General features: G+C 31.8%; 1 protein-coding gene across 1 annotated transcript; it reads left to right on the forward strand.

Annotated features, from left to right (window-relative positions):
- The first annotated feature begins 6,750 nt into the window (after nucleotides 1–6,750).
- LOC131030290 (pathogenesis-related protein PR-4-like) lies at nucleotides 6,751–7,313 on the forward strand. Its single transcript, XM_057961020.2, has 2 exons — nucleotides 6,751–7,005; nucleotides 7,149–7,313. Exons 1-2 carry the CDS (start codon nucleotides 6,751–6,753, stop codon nucleotides 7,311–7,313), a joined length of 420 nt encoding a protein of 139 aa, XP_057817003.2.
- Nucleotides 7,314–21,889: the final 14,576 nt, after the last annotated feature.

Raw genomic sequence — 21,889 nt, forward strand, 5'->3', positions numbered from 1 at the left:
TGCTAGGCTCTATACTCTGTTAATCAAACAGGTCTTCAAGCTTTTGTGCTCAATAATCACTATGTAGCATCCCTATGCTTACACTTGCCCACATACATTGTTGATCAGCAATTCCTTATTTATAAACAATTTGCTAACCGCTGAATCTCCTTGATCACATATCCCATGATCAATCATAGCCATCAGATCTTTAAACTTGACCAGGTTCAATGTATCCTTCGATCTGGAAATGTTTTACCTTGCCTCGGGACTTGCAGTCCTTTCTTGGAACTTGCACAAGGTTATTGCGGTTTAATCTACGCTGTAGATCTTCCTGCTGATTTTCCTTTACCATAGATCCTTAACAAACTTCATACATGACATACCAATCATTTAATCAATTCTAGCTCGTCAGCTTCCTTCATTAAATAACGCTTTTAATTATTTAATACATTCTGTTATAGCTCAGTTGCAACTCGGTAGACATTCCACCTTCATTAACCGATAGCGATAACCTGAGGGTTTACCGACTAGGTTCCTTAGGGTTTACCGACTAGGTTCTTTGCTCGGTAACATAGTATAGTATTAACCTTACAAACAATAGCATATGTAGGATATCAAAACAATCTAAACATCATGATCTCATCATTGTCTAACTCGGTAATAATTGCCCATTGAATAACTTATTTCTCCCCTTATTCATCACATTCTTTCTATGTCTTTTACCGACATCTTTATACCCATCAAATCATACTTCTTAAGATATGGCAACATCATTCTGAATTAGAAAATCAATTTCTTGACATTAATGACAAAATAATAATATTAAGACAGTAAACATCCTTAATCAGTTATATCCATAATCATCAACAACCTTCTCAATATCCTTATTGAAATGCCAACAATCTCTTATTGTTTGTTATAATGCCAACAGGCTCTAAATAATAGTAAAAGGGATTTGGTGGATATTGACTTTTTATTGGCTAATTCCATTTCCAGTGAGGAGAAGTGTTTTCACCGAGTCATTAGTGAAATTTGAGTCATCAGACAAAAAATATCTAAAATTATCAATACTTTCATAGAAACCCCGATGCATGATGTAATTGATAAGCTCCTAAAAATGACCCAAAAATTCACTGAAGATGTCAAAGTAATGAAAATAGAGCATGAATCCAGAATTGCTATCTTGGAGAAAGAATTGGTAGACATTAAGGGAAGTCTCAGGAATTTGGTTGAGATTAGTGCAAAAGAAATGAATAACAACGTGGAATCCCTTAAAAAGAGAAATGAGAAAATGAAAATCCATCAAGTTCAACCACTCAATAGTATTCCAGAAGTGCAAGCTTCTACAAGATTGTCTACCAGGAACATGAGCAGGATTTAGGAGAAAAATTAGTATCTTTTAGGATCTTTTGTTTAATTTTTTGTTAGTTTGTTCGATGCTTTATTGTTGTTATTTTTACTTGGCTTTGTGGGGTTATGCCCCTATTTTTCTTCTAGTTGGTTGTTGTTTTTGGACTTTAACATTAACTTTTTGTTATTACTATATTTGGATCTAGGTTTCGGGTCCCTGTAAACCAGTTTTATCTTAGTCAAAAATAGCATAGACTAATTATTATTTGATTTCTAATTCCCTTTTATGATTTAATATAAAAATTTTACTTCAATTGTATAAACAGAGTTTATAAAAATTATTAAATAATAGTGATTGTGATCTTCCTTCTATTGCACGCCCTACATACACAATTAATATTAAATTCTACTTTCAAATATATTATAACAAAATGGGCTAGTTATTATTTTATTCTAATTAATTAGAAAAATCCCTTTCATGATTTAATATACAATTTATACTTCAATTGTATAAACAGACTTATAAAAATTATAAAAGAATAGTGATTGTGATCTTCCTTCTATTGCATGCTCTACATACATAATTAATGATTTATTATAGTAAAATAAATTATTTTCCATGACAAAAGACGTCTTGAAATAGATGTTACCCAACTCACATTTGTTTATAGTAAATATTCTTTCTAAATCTAGTGCATTGTCGATTTTGATGAGAAACCCAAGCAATCTTATTGAAAGTCCTGAAAATAATCACTAATCATAAACTTTAAATACATTATTGATCTCATTCCATATCGTCCCTCAAGGTTGGATATATCAAACTTTAAATTTACCTCTAGTCTCATTGCATAGTCCAATTTGTCTTGCAGTTTACTCCGAAGAAATAAGCCAAAACCTGCACTGCCATGATGCTAAATTATTAAAAATAAGTGTAATGATAATTCTATATGCTCATGTAGATGTTGATTGTGATGAAGATGAGGACTAGGAGCCAAAGCCCATGATACATCATGATCATCATGGTCTATACGAGAGGCCTCTAAACCCTTGTCACGGATGGATTAAGGCCCAAACAATGGCACATGAGGTGCATCTGAGATAAGAACTACATTCACAACAATAGGCACTCTACCTATCTTTTCTTGAGGATTAGCTAAAGGAACAGAGGTTTCCTACATAGGCTATGAAGAAAGAGCATGCAATGACTAACGAGTGGTGCAGGAGCACCTAGATGGCCTTATGTTTCTTTTTGGCCATGTTGAGTCATTTTGAATTTCAATATGTAATAAGGTCAATAAATTACCATTCTTTATTTAATCAAGGCCCTTGAGATCATTGTGTGGTAGTTTGAGTCTTTAAGAAGTCATGTTGCTATACTTTGTCAAAATTGTCATAAGAGGGTGTAAGTTGCTCATATGCCTCCCATGGCACATCTTGATGTATTAAGGCTTGTTTGGCCCTTATGTGTACATGTGTGAGTGATTTAAAGTCAAATATGATTATTTTGTTAAGTTTTGTGGTCATTACAATAGAGGGACAAAAAGTTATCATTATTGACAATAAATTGTCAATGCAACCTTAAGTATTTAGTCTATCTTGATTAAGCTAAGGTTAAATAAAAGTTATAGACATTGGGAGTGGGGAGATTATATATATAAGGATTTTCACATCAACCATGTTTTGGTTGTTGGAGATATTGAAGGATAAATTTAATAAAATTCTAAATTTTCCCTACATTTCACTATTATTTAGACGTTACAACCTATTTGTTTGCAATATTCATTGTGATTGTGAAATATCATTCATTTTCCTTGAAGACATATTTAATATGTTAGGTGGATGAATCCTATGCATTTTGGTTTTTCTTTCATATTATTTCATTGTGATTTGGTAAAGTTATATCATTTTTCTAAAAATTGTCAAAACCCTCATTAGGGTTCCTAGTGAGGGAAGAAAAATGTGTTTTGGGCCTTTTCAATGTTAAATTATTTACATAAATTGTTGAAGAGGCTCCTGTAATCATTTATTTTACATCCTTCATTCTTGTAGGGTTCCATGATGTAGTCCACATGTGCAAAATGTGTTGAAGAGACTGATTTTGGTGTCTCCGTCTGTCAGAATAGTGGATTGATGGTAAGTTGGAGGTGTGAATGAAAAGATAAAGCCTTGGATGAGTTAGAAGAAGGGATAGAGGGGTGTGTAGTAGTATTATAAGAGTTGTCCAAGGGTTTTTTAACTTTTGAGCAAAACAAATGTCAATTACCTTGGTTATCCCCATAACATGCCTATGACTATTACAGTTTGACAGTAAATTAAGACATTGTACACTTTGCGAGACTAGAGAGTCAGTTGAAGTTGAGTTTGTGATAGAGGGAGAAGTAGAGGGTTCTCCATTATATTGTTATATTTTGGAAAACTATTAAGAAGGAATGGTCCATGAAAGTATGACTGTCCATGGGAAAGTTTGTGATTGTCACTAAGAGACAATATTGAAGCAGTAGGTCTTCTTATGGCCTTTGGGGTGGATGGAAGGGTGAAGAATGATATTTTATGTTTGTTGAGGAGTCTTTCCAAGGTATCTTGGGGTCCCTTGGGTTGGTGATTGTCTATATGTCATGATGAGTTACACTTATGGACAAGTTGGAGTCCTTTAGGAGATATCCTTGTGTGAGTAGGATTTTGGGGTTTGGTGTGAATTATGAAATGGAGAGCCTCAAGTTGGCCTTGGGCAAGTTGAATAAGCCTAAACTAATATTTATCAATGGTTGGATGAGGATTGAGAAGCATGAGTTCATTTTTGGGGGTATTAAAGCCTTATGATTAACTATAACCTTTTGAAACCTCTTGAAGGTTTGTGAAGAGTAATCATCTCTGTAAGTTGGTGAGTTGGGAGAAAGATCTCACCTAGTTTGTGTGTTGGTTGAATGCCCCACATCAACGAGTATGAGGGGAACAAGGTGCAACAACTCCAATTTTATGATTTTAAAATTTTTAATGAACCTTATTCTCTGGAAATCTTGTCCTTATCTTACTACAAATTTAATTTATTATGTTGACAATAGCCCCTATGTATCCCATATCGTACCTAGGTTTTGCAAGCCTTGAGTTATGGTTCATTTATGAATCATATTATTAATTGATAGTATCCTATCGATGGTTTTCCAATAGTCTATATATTGTGTTTCTTGGTATTTTGAGTCTCACTCTTTATAGAGTATAACTTTGGAGCTATCTATTAGAAGTTGTGAATGAGTAAAAGGTTGTGTCTATGAGAAATAGTGTGTCTAACCAAAGTTGTCAAGTTATAATGTAAGAGTTGAAGATCAGATCGAAAGTCTATAATAGTTCTATTTTGTGAATATAAATGTCTATTTTCTCTTTATTATTGTTTCTCCTTTGTTTCTACAATCTTTACTTAATTCCTGAAAAGAAATTTAATTGTTCTTTTTACATAAGAAAATTTGGGGCATGATTGGTCATTAGGGATAGGAAAAGACATCAACCTCATGCTACAAAAGGAAAAGGGCACAAGATCATTAAGAAACCTCACAATCTAATATAAAAGATAGAACATGGTTTTAAATTCATTTTCTATCACCAGCATCTTCCTAACATGAATCCATATTCGAATTTCAAGTTAGAGTCTACTCCATGATTGTAACTTTGAATGTTCTTTGGTTTCTAATAATGATATCTATACACACATCTTTTTTTGATAAATTTTAATAATTCAATGCATTGAATATAAATTGGAATAATGATGGAAAAATAATTTATTATTAAATTATATCCATATATATTCAATTAACGGCATCTCATTGTTAATAACGTGCCTTGAAACTTATATTCGATCTATGCTCTCCCTAATGCAATCAACATTGGCATAGAAAAATTGTTTATTTGTGAACTTGAGGAATTAAATTTTATAGGCATCTACATCTCATTGGACACCTATGTTTCCTTTGTTTATTCTTCTTCTTATTATTAATATTTGAGGTTTGATTGTACTTATGAACAACATGGTAAGGTTATGAATATGTTACAAGTGGACATATTCTTGTAGGTTAACTTGCACAAACGTGTATGAGATAAAAATTAATATGATGCTTAAGACCATATGACATATATGTTTAACAATGTTTTTTGTAAAAAATAAAGTAGCAAAACTTGAAAGAGGCATTCAAAGGCTCATCCTGGAGAAACATTCTAATTTTCTAGGAGCTCATTTGAAAGAAAATTCCAACAAATTGTGACAACATCAAAACTTCATATCATGCACATTGATGAATTTAAAAGAAATAATATAAATAGTAATGGTTTCATTCTTGCTTAGCAATAATAAAAATAATTATGATTTTATTCTTGCTAATCAATCAAATCTTCTCAAACAAATGTGTGATTTAGATAAGTAATTTATTGATTGAATTGGCTAATGCATGCACCATAAATTGTCACATTAGAGATACTTGAAGATAATATATTAGGACTATTCTGAGCTCTATATTATTTGTACTTAAAATAATATTTGTGTTTCATTATCAACTTTCTGACATATTCCAATGATATTGTCTAAATTCTAAGAACAATTAATATTAAATTCTACTTTCAAATATATTATAACAGCATAGACTAATTATTATTTGATTCTAATTAATTAGAAAACTCCCTTTCATGATTTAATTTAAAATTTATACTTCAATTATGTAAAATGGCTTTATAAAAATTATAAAAGAATAGTGATTGTGATCTTCCCTCTATTGTACGCCCTACATACTCAATTAATGATTGATTATAGTAATATAAATTATCTCCAGGACAAAAACCGGCTTGAAACAGACATTACCCAATTAGAAAACTCCCTTTCATGATTTAATATAAAATTTATACTTCAATTGTATAAAATGGCTTTATAAAAATTATAAAAGAATAGTGATTGTGATCTTCCCTCTATTGTACGCCCTACATACTCAATTAATGATTGATTATAGTAATATAAATTATCTCCAGGACAAAAACCGGCTTGAAACAGACATTACCCAACACCTTGTTTATGGTAAATATTCTTTCTAAATCTCGTCCATTGTCGATTTCCATGAGCAACCCAAGCAATATTATTGAAAGTCCTCGAAATAATCACTGATCTTAAACTTTAATTACATTATTGATCTCATTCCATATCGTCCCTCGAAGTTGGATATATCACACTTTAAATTTACCTCTGGTCTCAATGCACAATCCATTTTTTCTCGCAGCTTACTCCAAAGAAATAAGCCAACGCCTGCACTACTATGATGCTAAAATATTGGAAATAAGCGTAATGCTAATGCTATAAATGCTAGGAATCATTCTTAGAACAATATCGCCTGCCTTAACACAACAATCAGTTCATATTATTATGGTTGGGTTGAGCATACAGTCATGGCTTCCAAGGTTGTGAGGTGGATTGCTCTATGCTTCTGTGTGGCTTCCATACTGTGTGAGTGTGTTAAGGCTACGTACACCACGAACCATCAGTATAATCCTGCTGCTCATAATTATGCCCTGGATGGGCTGTACTGCGCTACATATGACTCTGATCAGAGCCTGCAGTGGCGCAGTCAATACCTTTGGACGGCCTATTGTGACCAAGATGGAAGTCCCATGGGAGCTTCACTCTGCGGCAAATGCATCCATGTGAACTCTTTCATCTCCAATCGCTCTTCATACTCTGCATTCACAATTATTACTTATTATATATAAAACATCTGTGATGTTAAGAATTTGTTCGCATATATGTAAACGTTTAACCTGAGTTTAATTCATTTGAATTGTTACAGGTGACAAATGACGTAACAGGTGAAAGTGTGACCGTACGAATTCTGGACAGGTGCGAAAATGGAGGATTGGATTTAGAGACTGAAGCTTTTAGTGACATCGATGGAGATGGAAAAGGACATTTTAACGGCCATATGTCTACTACCTACACGTTCGTCGGCTGTTAAAAAAAAATACAGAGCAATCATCTGTTTTACATTAATTATGTCTATTCCCACGATTCCCGTGTTTTACCAAAAGCTTGTTCATTATCATCGCTTTGCTTTGAATGTAAATACTTGTAAACAATTACTTTCTGGTTTGACTGTAAATTTTAGTTATGCTATTGAGAAATGGAAACGAGTCAGAGAAACAAATGCTATTGCCTATGTTTAGAATGCTTTTTGTATATGAAATCTTTTGTAAGCTTTTTAATATAACTTTTTCTTATTCTAAGTTTTAATTAATATTGATTAATATACTAATTTTTAAGAGATTTTAGTTTTCATTCTGAAAATATTAAATTAAAATCTATATCTTTCTTAAGAAATTTATATTGTTATAAAGTAGATATTGTTTAAAATTCTAATGTTAGTATAAAAATATTTATATATATCATTGAATAGTTAAGAGGTGAAATATTTATAGATTTATTGATTGAGTATCAATTTTTTTTTGCTGTCATTTATGTTATGGAGCATTTCTCTAATAGGATGATGACTAATTATAGTAATAGCCACTACTTGGCACTTGTTTATTTTAAATTTAATCTAATTTATTTTAGACCTAAATTGAGCAAATGCAATTTAATTTTCATCATCTCATTGATAGAATAATAATAATAAGTTTGAGTGTAACATAAAATATTTATGAAAATAAATTAAAATGCATCAAAAGTATATATTGAATTTATGAACACATATAATTAGGTGAAATATATTCTAAATTTATTAAATGTTTTAAACTTATAATCAAGTGAAAGGAGTGTTTATTTAATGTGTTTATATTATCAAATGGCACGAGGATAACTAAAATAAATCTTTAAATATTTAGATATAGAGTATAAATAATTTAAAAATAAAATTAAAACATAATAAATACTATTTTAATGACCTAAACACTGCCTAAAAAAATTCATGTAAATCATGCATCTTAATTATTAAAAAACTAAAAAAAACACATAGAAAGAAAAAAATCCAACCATACCTCTAGACTCTATTTTAATCACAATCATAAAGAAGAAATGTATATAATGAAAAAGATTAAAATTTACTAGTTTGATAGAACATTTATTCAAAATTGACTTAATTAATATTTATATACATTGTAATTATGTTTTATTTCTAGAAAAATATATAAAAAATTCTCATCTTATCAATTATTTTTAATAATTTTTTTGTGGACTTAAATGACTTCAAAAGAAAGCTACATGAAAGATTAATACTCAAATAAATATTAATATGCTACAAAGATTATTTATGAAAAGTTTATAAAAAGTTAAATAATTTTTCAATTTTATTTTGAATTGCAAACTAAAAATTTACAATTTTAAAAACAATTTTAATTCCTTTTATCCTCTGCAAATTTAAACCATATAAAAATATCAAAAAAATAAAGAAAAGAAAGACAAGAAAATATAAAACTAACCATAAAAATGCCTATAACATTGGCCATGCCCTGACAAGATTATCTTGATGGCAGAAATACCTTAAAAAAATAATATTAAAACGTATATCACTATTCCAAATTAATATAAATAAGATCATAAGCCTTTTAATATGACTCTAATCAGACCTTACACTGGTGCAAGGAATACTTTTGGACTGCCTATTATGATCAAGCCGGCCAGCCCATGGAACCTTCCCTCTGCGACACCTGCATCCAGGTAAACTACATCACATATATTAAGAATTTGTTAGCTTATATGTATAGTGTTTGTACCTAACATTTCAATTGTTACAGGTGACAAATAATAGGACGGCTCAAAATGTGACCGTACGAATTGTGGACGAGTGCCAAAATGGAGGATTGGTTTTAGAAAGTGATGCTTTTAATGCCATTGATGGAGATGGAAATGGACAGCTTCACGGCCATATGCTTACTACCTACAAGTTTGTAGGCTGTTACAGCAAACTCACATCCTCAATTATGTCGACTTCCTCAAATTCTGCAGTTCACCAAATGCTTCTTCATTATCGTTGCTTTGCTCTAAATAAAAACGTATGGCAATATTGTATAAAATATTGGCATACAATCATCTTATGATTCCCCATATTGGCATTACTTAGGAAATATGATGAAAAAATTGATAGAAAATAATATGAATTATTATTGTGGTCTAATTATGTTTTTGAATTTGTTTGTTACGTGCAAGAAAGTAATGAAGACTATGGAACAAATACTTATTCCAAATAATTTTTTGCTATTGTAAGTTTAACTATTGTTGACTTCAAAGGAAATGGGGTTTTATTATTTTATATAGATGTGTTTATGAGATTTATTATTGTGGGTCTTTAATGAGTGTTTTGAGTCAATGACTATGTTTAAATTACAAATATAGACCACCAATATCTATACTTTTGAGGTGGGGGCCTATTGTACATGCAACAAAGGCCCTCGGACTTGATTTAACACTCTAAAATCCCTCATTAAGATGAGTGGTGAATTTGAAAGATAGATGAGTTGAGGATACCAACTCCACCTCTATACCTCATTTACGAGGGAAGACTTGAGGAATGGGGTGTCCTAATTTTTGTCCCCTCTTAAATAAGGGAAGGACCTCATGGGGGAGAGGGTATGAAAGTGACAAGTGTCACCTGCCCATCCAACTATTGCAATTTAATCTCCATTATAATGGGTTTGTGAAGAGAGAATGGGTTGTTACCCACTTCTCCTTTTGGAGAATTTTTCATTAAGCATTGATATAAGAGAAAGTTGAGAGAAGGATGAACCCTGTATGAGGAGATGGAGATCAATATGCCTATATTTAGAGAGATAAGTCTTTGTTACTCCATTTTCCATTTGTATTTGTGTGTTGTACAAGATTAAGATAGGTTGCAAAATTTATTGTTGATTTTTGAAAGAGTGAAATTGGTCATGTGATGTTGTGTGAGTGGAATTTTTAGCTTATTATGAATCTTTTGGTCATTATTTGAAATTTTTAAGGATAAGTATATTGAGTCATTTTTGTCATATGAGGAGACTCCATGAATCTATCTTGGGTTTACACTAGTTTTCTTGCTTGAGGGTTTGGCTAGAGAAAACGAGGCTCCATGAGGCCAATATGGTAGGGCAGAGAGAAAGACTTTTGTATTCTTTTCCCATTAGTATACCCATTTGTAAATCAAATGATTATTCTAAAATAATAGTTGAAGAGACATTTCATAATGTGTGGCTTTAGATTTTTATATAGTGGTATAGAAGAACAAGATCTATGTTGTTCTCTCGCATTGATATGCCTCAAAAAAGGATCATATGATTTTGTTTGAGGTGGTATTTTAAGAATTTATATATAGTGTTTCATTAAGAGATTTTTCATAAAATAGAACAAGTATTTTGTATCCATGGGAATAGAAAGGTTGGAGCCTTTAAGTTCATTCTTTGTTAGATTTTATTCTTGCATCAATATATGTATCTTTGTTGAAAACAAGAATTAAGATAAATATTGTATTTGAGCTGAAATTCATAGATATATCTAATAGTAAGAAATTCTATTTAGTTTTGGTTTGTTTAGCAAAATAAAAAGAGAGTCAAAATTTTTGTTGTGACAATAGAAATAATGTTTTTCATAAGAATCCAAAAAGGAAATGAGTATAAGAGTTGGTGCAATAATACATGAACTTAATGGTGTTTTACAATGGACATGTGTGACACAATATTCTATTGTAGTGACTTACAAAGTCTGCCCTCCATCTTCTAGCTTATCTCATGAAAAACACCTATTAAATAAGGGTTATCTATTTATCTAATCAAGCAAATAAATTTCATTTGCTACACCAACACATGTATGAAAGAATATAAGTATGAATTAGTTTTCTTCCCCTTATATGCTATCCTAGATGTAAGCCGTGAAAATTTGTAATTCATTTGCATATTAATAGTAAACAGAATATGAAATACTCTTATTTTCCTAAATCCATGAAAACTACTTGGAAGTCCGTAATTGGAAATGAGTGCAACCTCAAGGTCAAGAAAGGAAATGAAGTCATTGTCAAAACCATAGAGGGAACCAACCATGATAACACGATTTGGTTGAGTGGCACCGAGAATTTTAGTCATGCCTTATCTCATGTCCATCAGGAGAAAAAGACGATGCAAGAAGTAGTTAACTTTGTACCTCATGTCTCCCCTTCCAAGTCAAACTCTTGACCACTTTCCAAGGATATGCCTATTAAATGGAGTATTGGCCTTGACATTTTTTTTAGGGACCCTCATATACCCACATTGTTAGAAATAGTTGTTATTTTCTCTAGTAATGAATTAATGGGATATATTCGCCATGGCTATGTATCTGAAAAATGAGTCTATAGGATATATACCCATCAATCATGAATACGAATAAAAATAAGAGGAATATGTTCCATGTGATTATGTATCTAAGAATGAATCTAAGGGGTACTCTCATCTATACTTTTTGAATATTCATTCCATGTAGATAATAGGATATTTGAAATCCTTGAAATATAAATAGAAATTTTGGATTTTAAAAATGTGCATAATTTTCTTTAGAACTTATATGCTTGGGTAAAAGATGCTATATATATACCATTTTCCTAGGAGCTAATATGAATGAAACCTCTAGGTGAATCAAATTTGTGAAAAATGATTAGGACAAGAACCAATCAAGAGGGTAGCCAAGAAGGCGGCCAAGGTGTGGAAAACACTAAGGCTAAAATAGATCATATCTTGGCTATGATGAATGAAAGTAGAGAGAGGATTAGTAACTTAGAGAAAAGGGCTATGAGAATAGAAAGGCGAGAGAGAAAATCTATTTATGATGAGGAAGGAGAAAATTCTCATGACCAATCACAAACTAGGTTGGCGAAAAGTAAAAGGAAAATACTTGCAAGTGAGTTATCCCTGGACATGAAGAAAGTCATTCCTCAAAAATTTGAAGGAACCACTAGTGGGGATGTAGCTAATGCATGGTTCACTGAGATGGAAAAATATTTTGAGATTAAGAATTATTCTAAGATTACTTAAGCTGGTTATAGGGAAAAATCTTGGATTGTTGATTATGCAAACTAGACAAGAGATAAGGTGGAGCAATGTTCCTTTAAAGCTAGGGTAGAACTTCCAAGTTTTCCTATAGAAGTTGACTTGTATGCAACCCCCGTAGGTTCAGATGATGTCATTTTAGGGATGAATTGGCTATGGAAACATAGAGCCAAAGTAGATTGTCATGCCAAATCTATATAATGTTTAGATGATTTGGGAAATTGGGAATTCATTCAAGGAAATCATAAAGAAGTTAATTTGCGATAGATATGTTCCGTACAAATGCATAGAGAAAAGAAGAAAGTTTCTTAAATTTTTTGCTATCAAGATGGAAAAACTTGAGGAAACCAAAGAGTTCATAACTCAAGATGATGTAATGTACTATGGACCCCAATACTATGAAGAAACTAAGGAAGGTGAGATAAGGGAACCAAGGAAGTTAGACATGGAGAGATATCCTATACTTAAGGATTTTGCAGATGTATTTCCCGAAGAATTTTATGGATTACCTTCCAAAAGAGTGTTTGATTTCTCCATTAACATCATTCGAGGATCTGAACCTATATCAAAAATCTCATATAGGATGACTATAACATAGTTAATGGAGTTGAAAAATTAATTGGAGGAACTATTGTCTAAAGGATTGATTAGACCTATTATTTCACCCTAGGGAGCACCAATGATATTTGTGAAGAAAAAAGATGGTTCACTATGCTTGTGCATTGATTATCGATTGCTAAATAAAGCAATAATAAAGAACAAGTACCCATTACCATAGATTGATAATCTTTTTGATCAAATGTAAGAAGTGGCGGTGTTTTAAAGAATTAATTTATGGTTTGGATATCATTAATTAATGATTAAGGATGAGGATATTTTCAAAATAGCTTTCAGAACTAGGTATGATCATTATGAGTTCATGGTCATACCCTTTGCACTTAAGAATGCACCTACAACTTTCATGAAGTTGATGAATAATGTTTTTAGGGATTTATTAGATAAACTTTTGTTGGTCTTCTTGGATGATATTCCTATATATTCCAAGAATGAAGAGGAGCATATTTAACATCTGGAAATTGTTCTACAATAGTTAAGAGATGATAAGTTGTATGGAAACTCTCTAAATATGCATTCTTTTAGAAGAAAGGACAATATTTGGGTCATGTGATTTTAGCTGAGGGAATTGCAGCTAATCCTACAAAGATAAAAGTAGTACTTGAATGGCTAGTACCAAGAAATGTATCTAAAGTCTGAAGTTTAAAGGGTTTAGTTGGGTATTATTGAAAGTTTGTAGAAATTTTTTCCAAGATAGATTTTCTTATTACTTCATAACAAATAAAATGGAAGAAGTTCAAGTGGTCATAAACATGTCAAGCAACATTTGACCGACCTAAGGAGAGGCCGACTACAAATCCTATATTAAAAGTACTAAATCCAAATGGTGAATTTTTTGTCATCATAGATGCATCAAGAGAAGGTTTGAGTGGATTTTTGATGCAAGGGGGGAGAGTCATAGCCTATTAATCAGAGAAGTTGAATCCATACCAGCAAAATTATGCTTCACATGATTTGGAGCTAGCTATGATTGTCCATGCATTACAAATGTGGAGGCACTATATTTGGGAAATCCCTTTGAACTGAAAATCGATCATGACAATTTGAAGTATTTATTTACCCAACCAAATTATAATGCTCGACAAAGAAGATGGTTCAAATTGATATCGGATTATGACTTCAATATCAATTATATTAAAGGAAAAGAAAATCATGTTGCAAATGCCCTAAGTCAAAGGAGGCATACGTTCTCTATGATATCAATCCAAACTAATTAAAAGGAACAAGTGCTAAAAAAATCCATGGGTGATGAGTATTATGAGAAAGTCAAAAAGGAACTCTTAAACAATCTACAAGACCTAAGGTATGAAGGATTTAATTTTAAACCCAATGGATTGTTAGGATTTAAGGGAACAATCTATGTACATAAATATGAGGAGCTAAGGAATTTGGTATGGAAAGAAGTTCATACACCACCATATTCTAGGCATCCTGGAGTAACAAAGTTGTTGGTTGATGTTAAGCCATTGTATTTATGGAAGATGCTACAAGATTTGTAGCAAGTTGCTTAGAATGTCAGAGGGTAAAAGCAGAACATCATCATCCTGTAGGATTGTTGTATCCTCATGAAGTTGTAGAGAGGAAGTGACAAGTCATTAGTATGGATCTTTTTCAAGGTCTTCCTATGTCAAGGAATAAGCATAATGCCATTTTCGTAGTAGTGGACAAGCTTACCAAGCTAGCACAATTTATTCCAGGGAATTTAACTAATGGAACTCCTATAATGGCACATAATTTTATCCAAGAGATATTTAGATTATATGGAATTCTTGGAAAGATTATTTTCGATGGGGATGCTTGTTTGACTTCGAGGTTTTGGCAAACATTGTTTTCTTTGCTTGGGACACAATTGAATATAAGTTTAGAACACCATCTAGAAACTATAGTCAAACTGAGAGGGTGAATCAAGTATTGAAAAATTTACTAAGAATTTATTGCATGGATCAACAATAAAGTGGGGAGATTACTTACCCTAAGTAGAAGTTGCATATAATAACTCTTATCACTTTACAATTAAGATGACTCCATTTGAACCATTGTATGATAGGAAGTGTCAAAGTATTATAAGCTAGGATAAGCTTGAGGATAGGATAAGCCTAGGACCTAACATGCTATCAAAAATGGAGGAACAAGTTGGTATAATTAAGAAAAGGCTAGCAGAAGCTAATGACACACAGAAGAGGTATGCAAATTCCAAGCAGGTACCTAGACATTTCTTAGTAGGGGAATTTTTTTTGCTAAGGGTTAAACCTCATAAAAGTTCAATAAAATTGAGTAAGTCATCCAAACTATCTCCATATTTCATAGGTCCTTTTAAAGTCCTCAAAGAAGTTAACTTTGTTGCTTACTGAATAATGTTGCCACCAACTCTTGCCAAGATGCACAATGTATTTCATGTATTATATCTTAAGAGGTACATACTATGGGATAACCACATAATTGATTGGAATGCCTTGAAGGTACAAGATCCAGGAGTAGTAACAATCGATCCTCTCAAAATGATCAGAACACACAAGATCCACTTGCCTAACAAAGAGGTTCAACATTGCAAGGTCCAACAAGATCAATATGTAGAATATTCTTCTACTTGGGAGGAGTATGATGAAATGAAGCAAAAATTTCATTGGTTTTTGCTTGAATTTATAGTTTATAGTTTATGCTTTATGTCATAGTTGATACTTAAAATTATTGGGGACAATGATTCACAAGGGGGGAAATATGTTACACCCCATTGTGATATTACACATACACATACACATACACATAGACATCCACATACACATACACATACACATACACATACACATACGCATAAATATATATAAACATATACATACATACATACATACAAATATATATACGCATGTATATATACATATACATACATAGATACATACATATGTATATGTATATATACATGCATATATATATACATATGTATATGTATATATACATGCATATATATATTTGTATTTATATTTTTATATGTGTATATATATATATATGTATACATACACATATGTATACACACACATATATATATATGTATATATATACATATATATACATATATGTATATACACATGTATATATACATATATATATACACATGTATATATATGTATATGTATATACATATACATACACATATATACATACATATACATATATGTATATACATGTATGTATATATATATATACATACATGTATATACATATATGTATATGTATGTATATATACATATACATATACATATACATACACATATATATACATACATACATATATATATATATATGCATGCAGATATACATATACATATACATATACAATATATACACACACATATATATATACATATATATATATATACATATATATGTATATACATGTATGTATATATATATATACATATATATTTATACATATATATTTATATACATATATATGTATATATATATATACACACACACACACATACACACACACATACACACACACATACATGTACACATACACATAGACATCTACATACACATACACATACACATACACATACACATACACATACACATACACATATACATACACATAAATATATATAAACATATGCATACATACATACATACATACATACATACATACAAATATATATATGCATGTATATATACATATACAAACATAGATACATACATATGTATATGTGTATATACATGCGTATATATATACATATGTATATGTATATATACATGTGTATATATATACATATGTATATGTATATGTATATGTATATGTATATGTATATGTATATGTATATGTCTACATATACATATACATATACATGTATATATATATGTATATATACATATACATATACATGTATATATTCATATGTATATACATGTATATATATATATATACACATGTATATATATACATATACATATACATATACATATACATATACATATACATATATATACATACATATACATATATGTATATACATACATGTATGTATATATACATATACATATACATACATACATACATATATATATATATAGGCATGTAGTTATACATATACATATAAATATACAATATATGCATATATATATATATACATATACATATACATATACATATATGTATATGTATACATATACATATGTATATATATATATATACACACACACATACATACACATAAACACACACATATATACATATATATATACACACATAAATACATGTGTGTGCATGTGTGTGTGTGTATATATATGTATATGTATCTGTATCTGTATATGTATATGCATGTGCATGTGCATGTACATGTGCATGTGAATGTGTATGTGTATGTGTATGTGTATGTTAGGGTTTAGCCTGATCTGGAGAAAATACAAATTAACAATTATATGCAGATACAAACACAAAAGATGAATAAAAATACATTACACAGATATTTAGCATGGTTAACCCAAGATGGGCTACATCCATAGAACACAGTCATCCAATCTTTTCTTATTATCCAGTAAATCAGTTCAACATCATTACCATGTGTTATACATTCCAACCGCTTATAACATGTAATTTTAGGGCAACATACAAACTCGGCTAACAAAGAGTAACCCTAACCTAAAATAATATTCTCATAATCTTTTCCTCATACTCATATTCTCGTACTCGTATACATATTCTCGTATTCTAATACACGTACGAGAAAATTTTATACAATGATTCATAATCTCCAGAGAAATAATATAGAGTGTAAACACTTGAGGTTGACCAAACCTCAAGTAAACACCATCGAACTTTGAAACCATGCTTTGGAAGCCAAGACCATGCACCAACTAAATAGAATGAAGCTAGGAACATTATCAACTTAACTCCAAAACTGAACACCAGAAACCATAATGTGGAGAAATATAGAGCATGTATTTCATACAGAAACACTATCAAACATACTAGTAAACACAATTTCCTTATCACAACAATCTGAAGCACCAAATCAAAAGTATAGCATCTTGAAACATTTCTTAATAACATATCCAAACTACATAAATAGATGTACAATATAGAAAATATGCGAAGCAAATCTCTCAACACAACTGCATAGAGAACTCAACATTACTTCAACCAATCAGTCATTAATGACAACCAAAGCATGTTGACATCAATGACAGTAGCTCATGTTGATCAACATTGCAACAAGTATAGTGGTATAGAGTTTAGTGAGTGCTTTACATATTAAAAGTAGAGAAAAAAAAGTAACACATATCCTACAACACACAAACATAGATTTTATTAATCATTCTAAAATATATTGCGTTGCCTCTTTATAGAGGATTTCATGTGATCCATCCCAACTAACATAAAGAGGTTAATATCAAATAGGAAACTATTACATAATAGATTACAAAATGTGGATGAATACAAATCATACTTGGAAGGAGCCTTGCATAAAGTTAGGAAACATGAGAAATAGTTTTCAATGCATAGAATGAACTTGGCACATGTAGGAAAATAGTTTTCCTTATTTTTAGTAGTCATAGACACACATTTTTAACACACTATATACATGGAGAAAGAAATTAATTTCTTCTTACATTCCTCCCTAATTTCTCCCACTAACACCTTCAACATCAATCATTACTATATTTTCCCATAGATACTCAAATTTTTCCAAATGCTAGGGCTCCTCTTGATCTCCCTTGGTCTTTTATATCTTACTTTTCCTAGTGGCCTTTTACTAGGCACTTCTTCTTTAGTGATTTATTGTCTTTGACTCCTTATCTTAAGATGTTAAATTGGAATATTTCTATATTGCTTCAGCTACGGTTGGAGATAATTCCTCTTTTCCATAATCTCCTATCTCTTATTTTGATTAGGAGAAAATAGGTTTTGAAGGGGCTCCGAAACCCTTACAATCAGAGAACTGCCTTTTTATAATGAACTAGACTGTCTGGTACAAAACCACAGGTTTTAGAAAGGAGCTAAAACCTTCTGGACTTATAGGCATCTAGAGCCCAACAACCAAAGGCTACACACAACATAAACAAAAAAACATAGCAGCCACAACCAACTAAACTCCAACCAAACTTCAAATGTTGAGCAATACAAACCAGGTTGGTCCAAGATGAGGTGCCAAATCAACTGACAACATACCTCAAAAATAGGGAACATGGGATTTATCAAGAACCCTCAACCAACATGAAGGGTTTTCCTAGGCTCCCATAGCCTAAACCAGAAGCTTTGGGTCACAAAAAAGCTCTAAACCAGGTCCTAACCAAAAACAAACACTAGCCAAACTGGGCCCTTGAAAACTACTTGCATCCAGTCTTTCCCTGAAAGAAACAAGAAACATATGGCTTTTTCGGGCTCCCTCAACCTCGAGAGTGGGTTTCAAAAGGCTCCCACAACCTGAAACAATGGGTTTTTGAAAGGCTCCCATAACCTATATCTTGAGAACAAACAAGGATGAGCACAACAAATCCTCCGAGATCACCACCTCCATAGGTGAAAATGAAGCGAAGCCATTAATTAGAAAATTCTTAGAACCCAAGCAACCAAGATAAAGGGCATCATTCGCGTCCCCCTAGCACCTCCCAGCCACAACCACTAACACCCAACTCCACCTAAATAGGTTATCTCTAGCACCATCCACCTCTATAGGAAAAACCAAAGAAATAAGAAGATGCTAGGAAAGAAGGAAGAAGACCAGCAACAAAAATAGAATAGGGGTGATAATAGGATAGAAACAAAAACAAACCACACCTACCATAAATCAAACATCTGGGTTTTTATCGGGAACCCAAAACCTACTGGAAACAAAACCACAGTGGGTAAATGAAGGAATTCTCACCCAGCAAGACCAACTGCAGCAGCTGGAATGCACCAGGATACCTTCTCTCCACCTCTACAGAAGAGAGGACTACCTCAATAGGACTAGAGAAAGCACAAACCAACTACCCAAAACCCCCATTAACCACCCAAGAACCATGCCACCTCTCCACCACCCATTTCTACCAAGCAAGCCACATGACCAACTTAGTATATATCCATTTTGTTGAAATCCTACTGTGGTAGTTATTCCCACAAGTCACTCTAGTGGAATGACAACACGAAAGAAGGTATCCTCAAAAAAAAAGACCCATCTCAACCTTTGACAAAATCCCAACATCTCTGCAACGGCTATTGCCGCACACTAAGAACCCCCACCGCGCACACAAAGACTTCCCCAAGGCTGATGAACAATAGAAGAGAGGGGAAAATCAAACAAAATAGGGTCATCGGCCTCATCGTCTTTGTCCCTATCACTAGAATCCTTTGCCTCCTCAGATAAAACCCTAGCTGGGTTCCTTTGCCCACTCTCGCTCTTCTCCATTTGATAGTCTCTATCTCCTATCTCTTGTTGGCTATGACCAATTTTCTTTTCTTTTTACTTCCTACAAATAATAATCACTTATGCAAAGAGGGACAAAGGTCTAAAGACCACTAGTTATGTGTTTGAAGAAACCGCCATAGCAGTTGAAGAATTTGATGTTGAAGAAATTGGCGCATAATAAGAAAGTGGACGAGGGGGTGAAGACTGTGTAAAGTAAATCAGTGGAAAAGAGATCATAGCTAGCAAGAGATAGGAGACTATGGCAAAGAGGAAGTCACTCTAGCCATAGTTGAATTAGTAAAGAAAGCTTCCAATTTAATGTCTAAAGACAAGGAGTCAAAGACAAAAATCACTAAAGAAGAAGATCATGGCTAGTAAAAAGCCGTCGAGCAAAGGAAGATCAAAAAGGTCTAGGGAGATTAAGAGGAGCCCTTCTATTTGGAAAACATTGAAAATCTATGAGAAAATCTAGTAACAATTAATGTTGAAGGTGTCAGTGGAAGACACTCTTATAGTTTCATTCTTGCTTAGCAATAATATAAATAATTATGATTTCATTCTTGCTAACCAATCAAATCTTCTCAAACAAATGTGTTTGATTCCAATAATTAGTTTATTGATTGAATTTGGTAAGATTTACAGCATAAATTGTCACATTAGAGATACCTCAATAGAATATATTAGGTCTATTGTAAACCCTATATTATTAGTGCTTAAAATAATATATGTGTTTCATTATCAACTTTTAGATATATTACAATGATTTTGTCTAACTTTTAAAAACAATTAATATTAAATTCTACTCAAAATATTTTATAATAGCATACACTAATCACTATATGACTCTAAATAATTAGAAAAATCTCTTTCATAATTTATTATAAAATTAGTACTTCAATTGTATAAATAGATTTTATAAAATTTATAAAAGAGTAGTGATTGTGAATTTCCCTCTATTGTATGCCCTACATACACAATTAATGATTGATTATATTGATATAAATTATTTCCCAAGACAAAAACTGGCTTAAAATAAACATAACACACATTTGTTTATGGTGAATATTCTTTCCTAATATTAGCTCATTGTCGGTTTCAATAAGCAAACCAAGCAATCTTATAGAAGGTCCTAGATATAATCAGTGATGAATTATAGAAAGTCTTAGAAATAATCACTGATAAAAAACTTTGGGTTTACAAAACTTTAAATATATTATCGTTCCCATTCCATATCCTCGCTCGGAGTTGGATATATCAAACTTTAAATTTACCTGTGGTTTCATTGAACCATCGAATTTTTCTCGCAACTGAGTACTCCAAAGGAACAAGCCAATGGCTGACCCCCCACGATTCTAAAATACTGGAAATAAGCGTAGTGCTAATGCTATAAATCATAGCAGTCACTCTTAGAACAATATCGCCTGCCTTAACAATAATCAGTTTATATTAGATTATAGTGGTGGGGTTGAGCATATAGTCATGGCTTCCAAGCCTGTGAGCTTGATTGCTGTATGCTTGTTTGCGGTTTCCATACTGTGTGAGTGTGT

The sequence above is a fragment of the Cryptomeria japonica genome, chromosome 8 (genome assembly GCF_030272615.1).
Source record: "Cryptomeria japonica chromosome 8, Sugi_1.0, whole genome shotgun sequence".
Classification (NCBI taxonomy): domain Eukaryota; kingdom Viridiplantae; phylum Streptophyta; class Pinopsida; order Cupressales; family Cupressaceae; genus Cryptomeria; species Cryptomeria japonica.

What these genes read in the sequence shown, in the direction of transcription:
- LOC131030290 (XM_057961020.2), top strand. Translation starts at nt 6,751, where the DNA reads ATGGCTTCCAAGGTTGTGAGGTGGATTGCTCTATGCTTCTGTGTGGCT. An exon ending in TCTGCGGCAAATGCATCCAT is followed by an intron (nt 7,006 to 7,148) that starts GTGAACTCTTTC and finishes GAATTGTTACAG; the next exon opens with GTGACAAATGACGTAACAGG.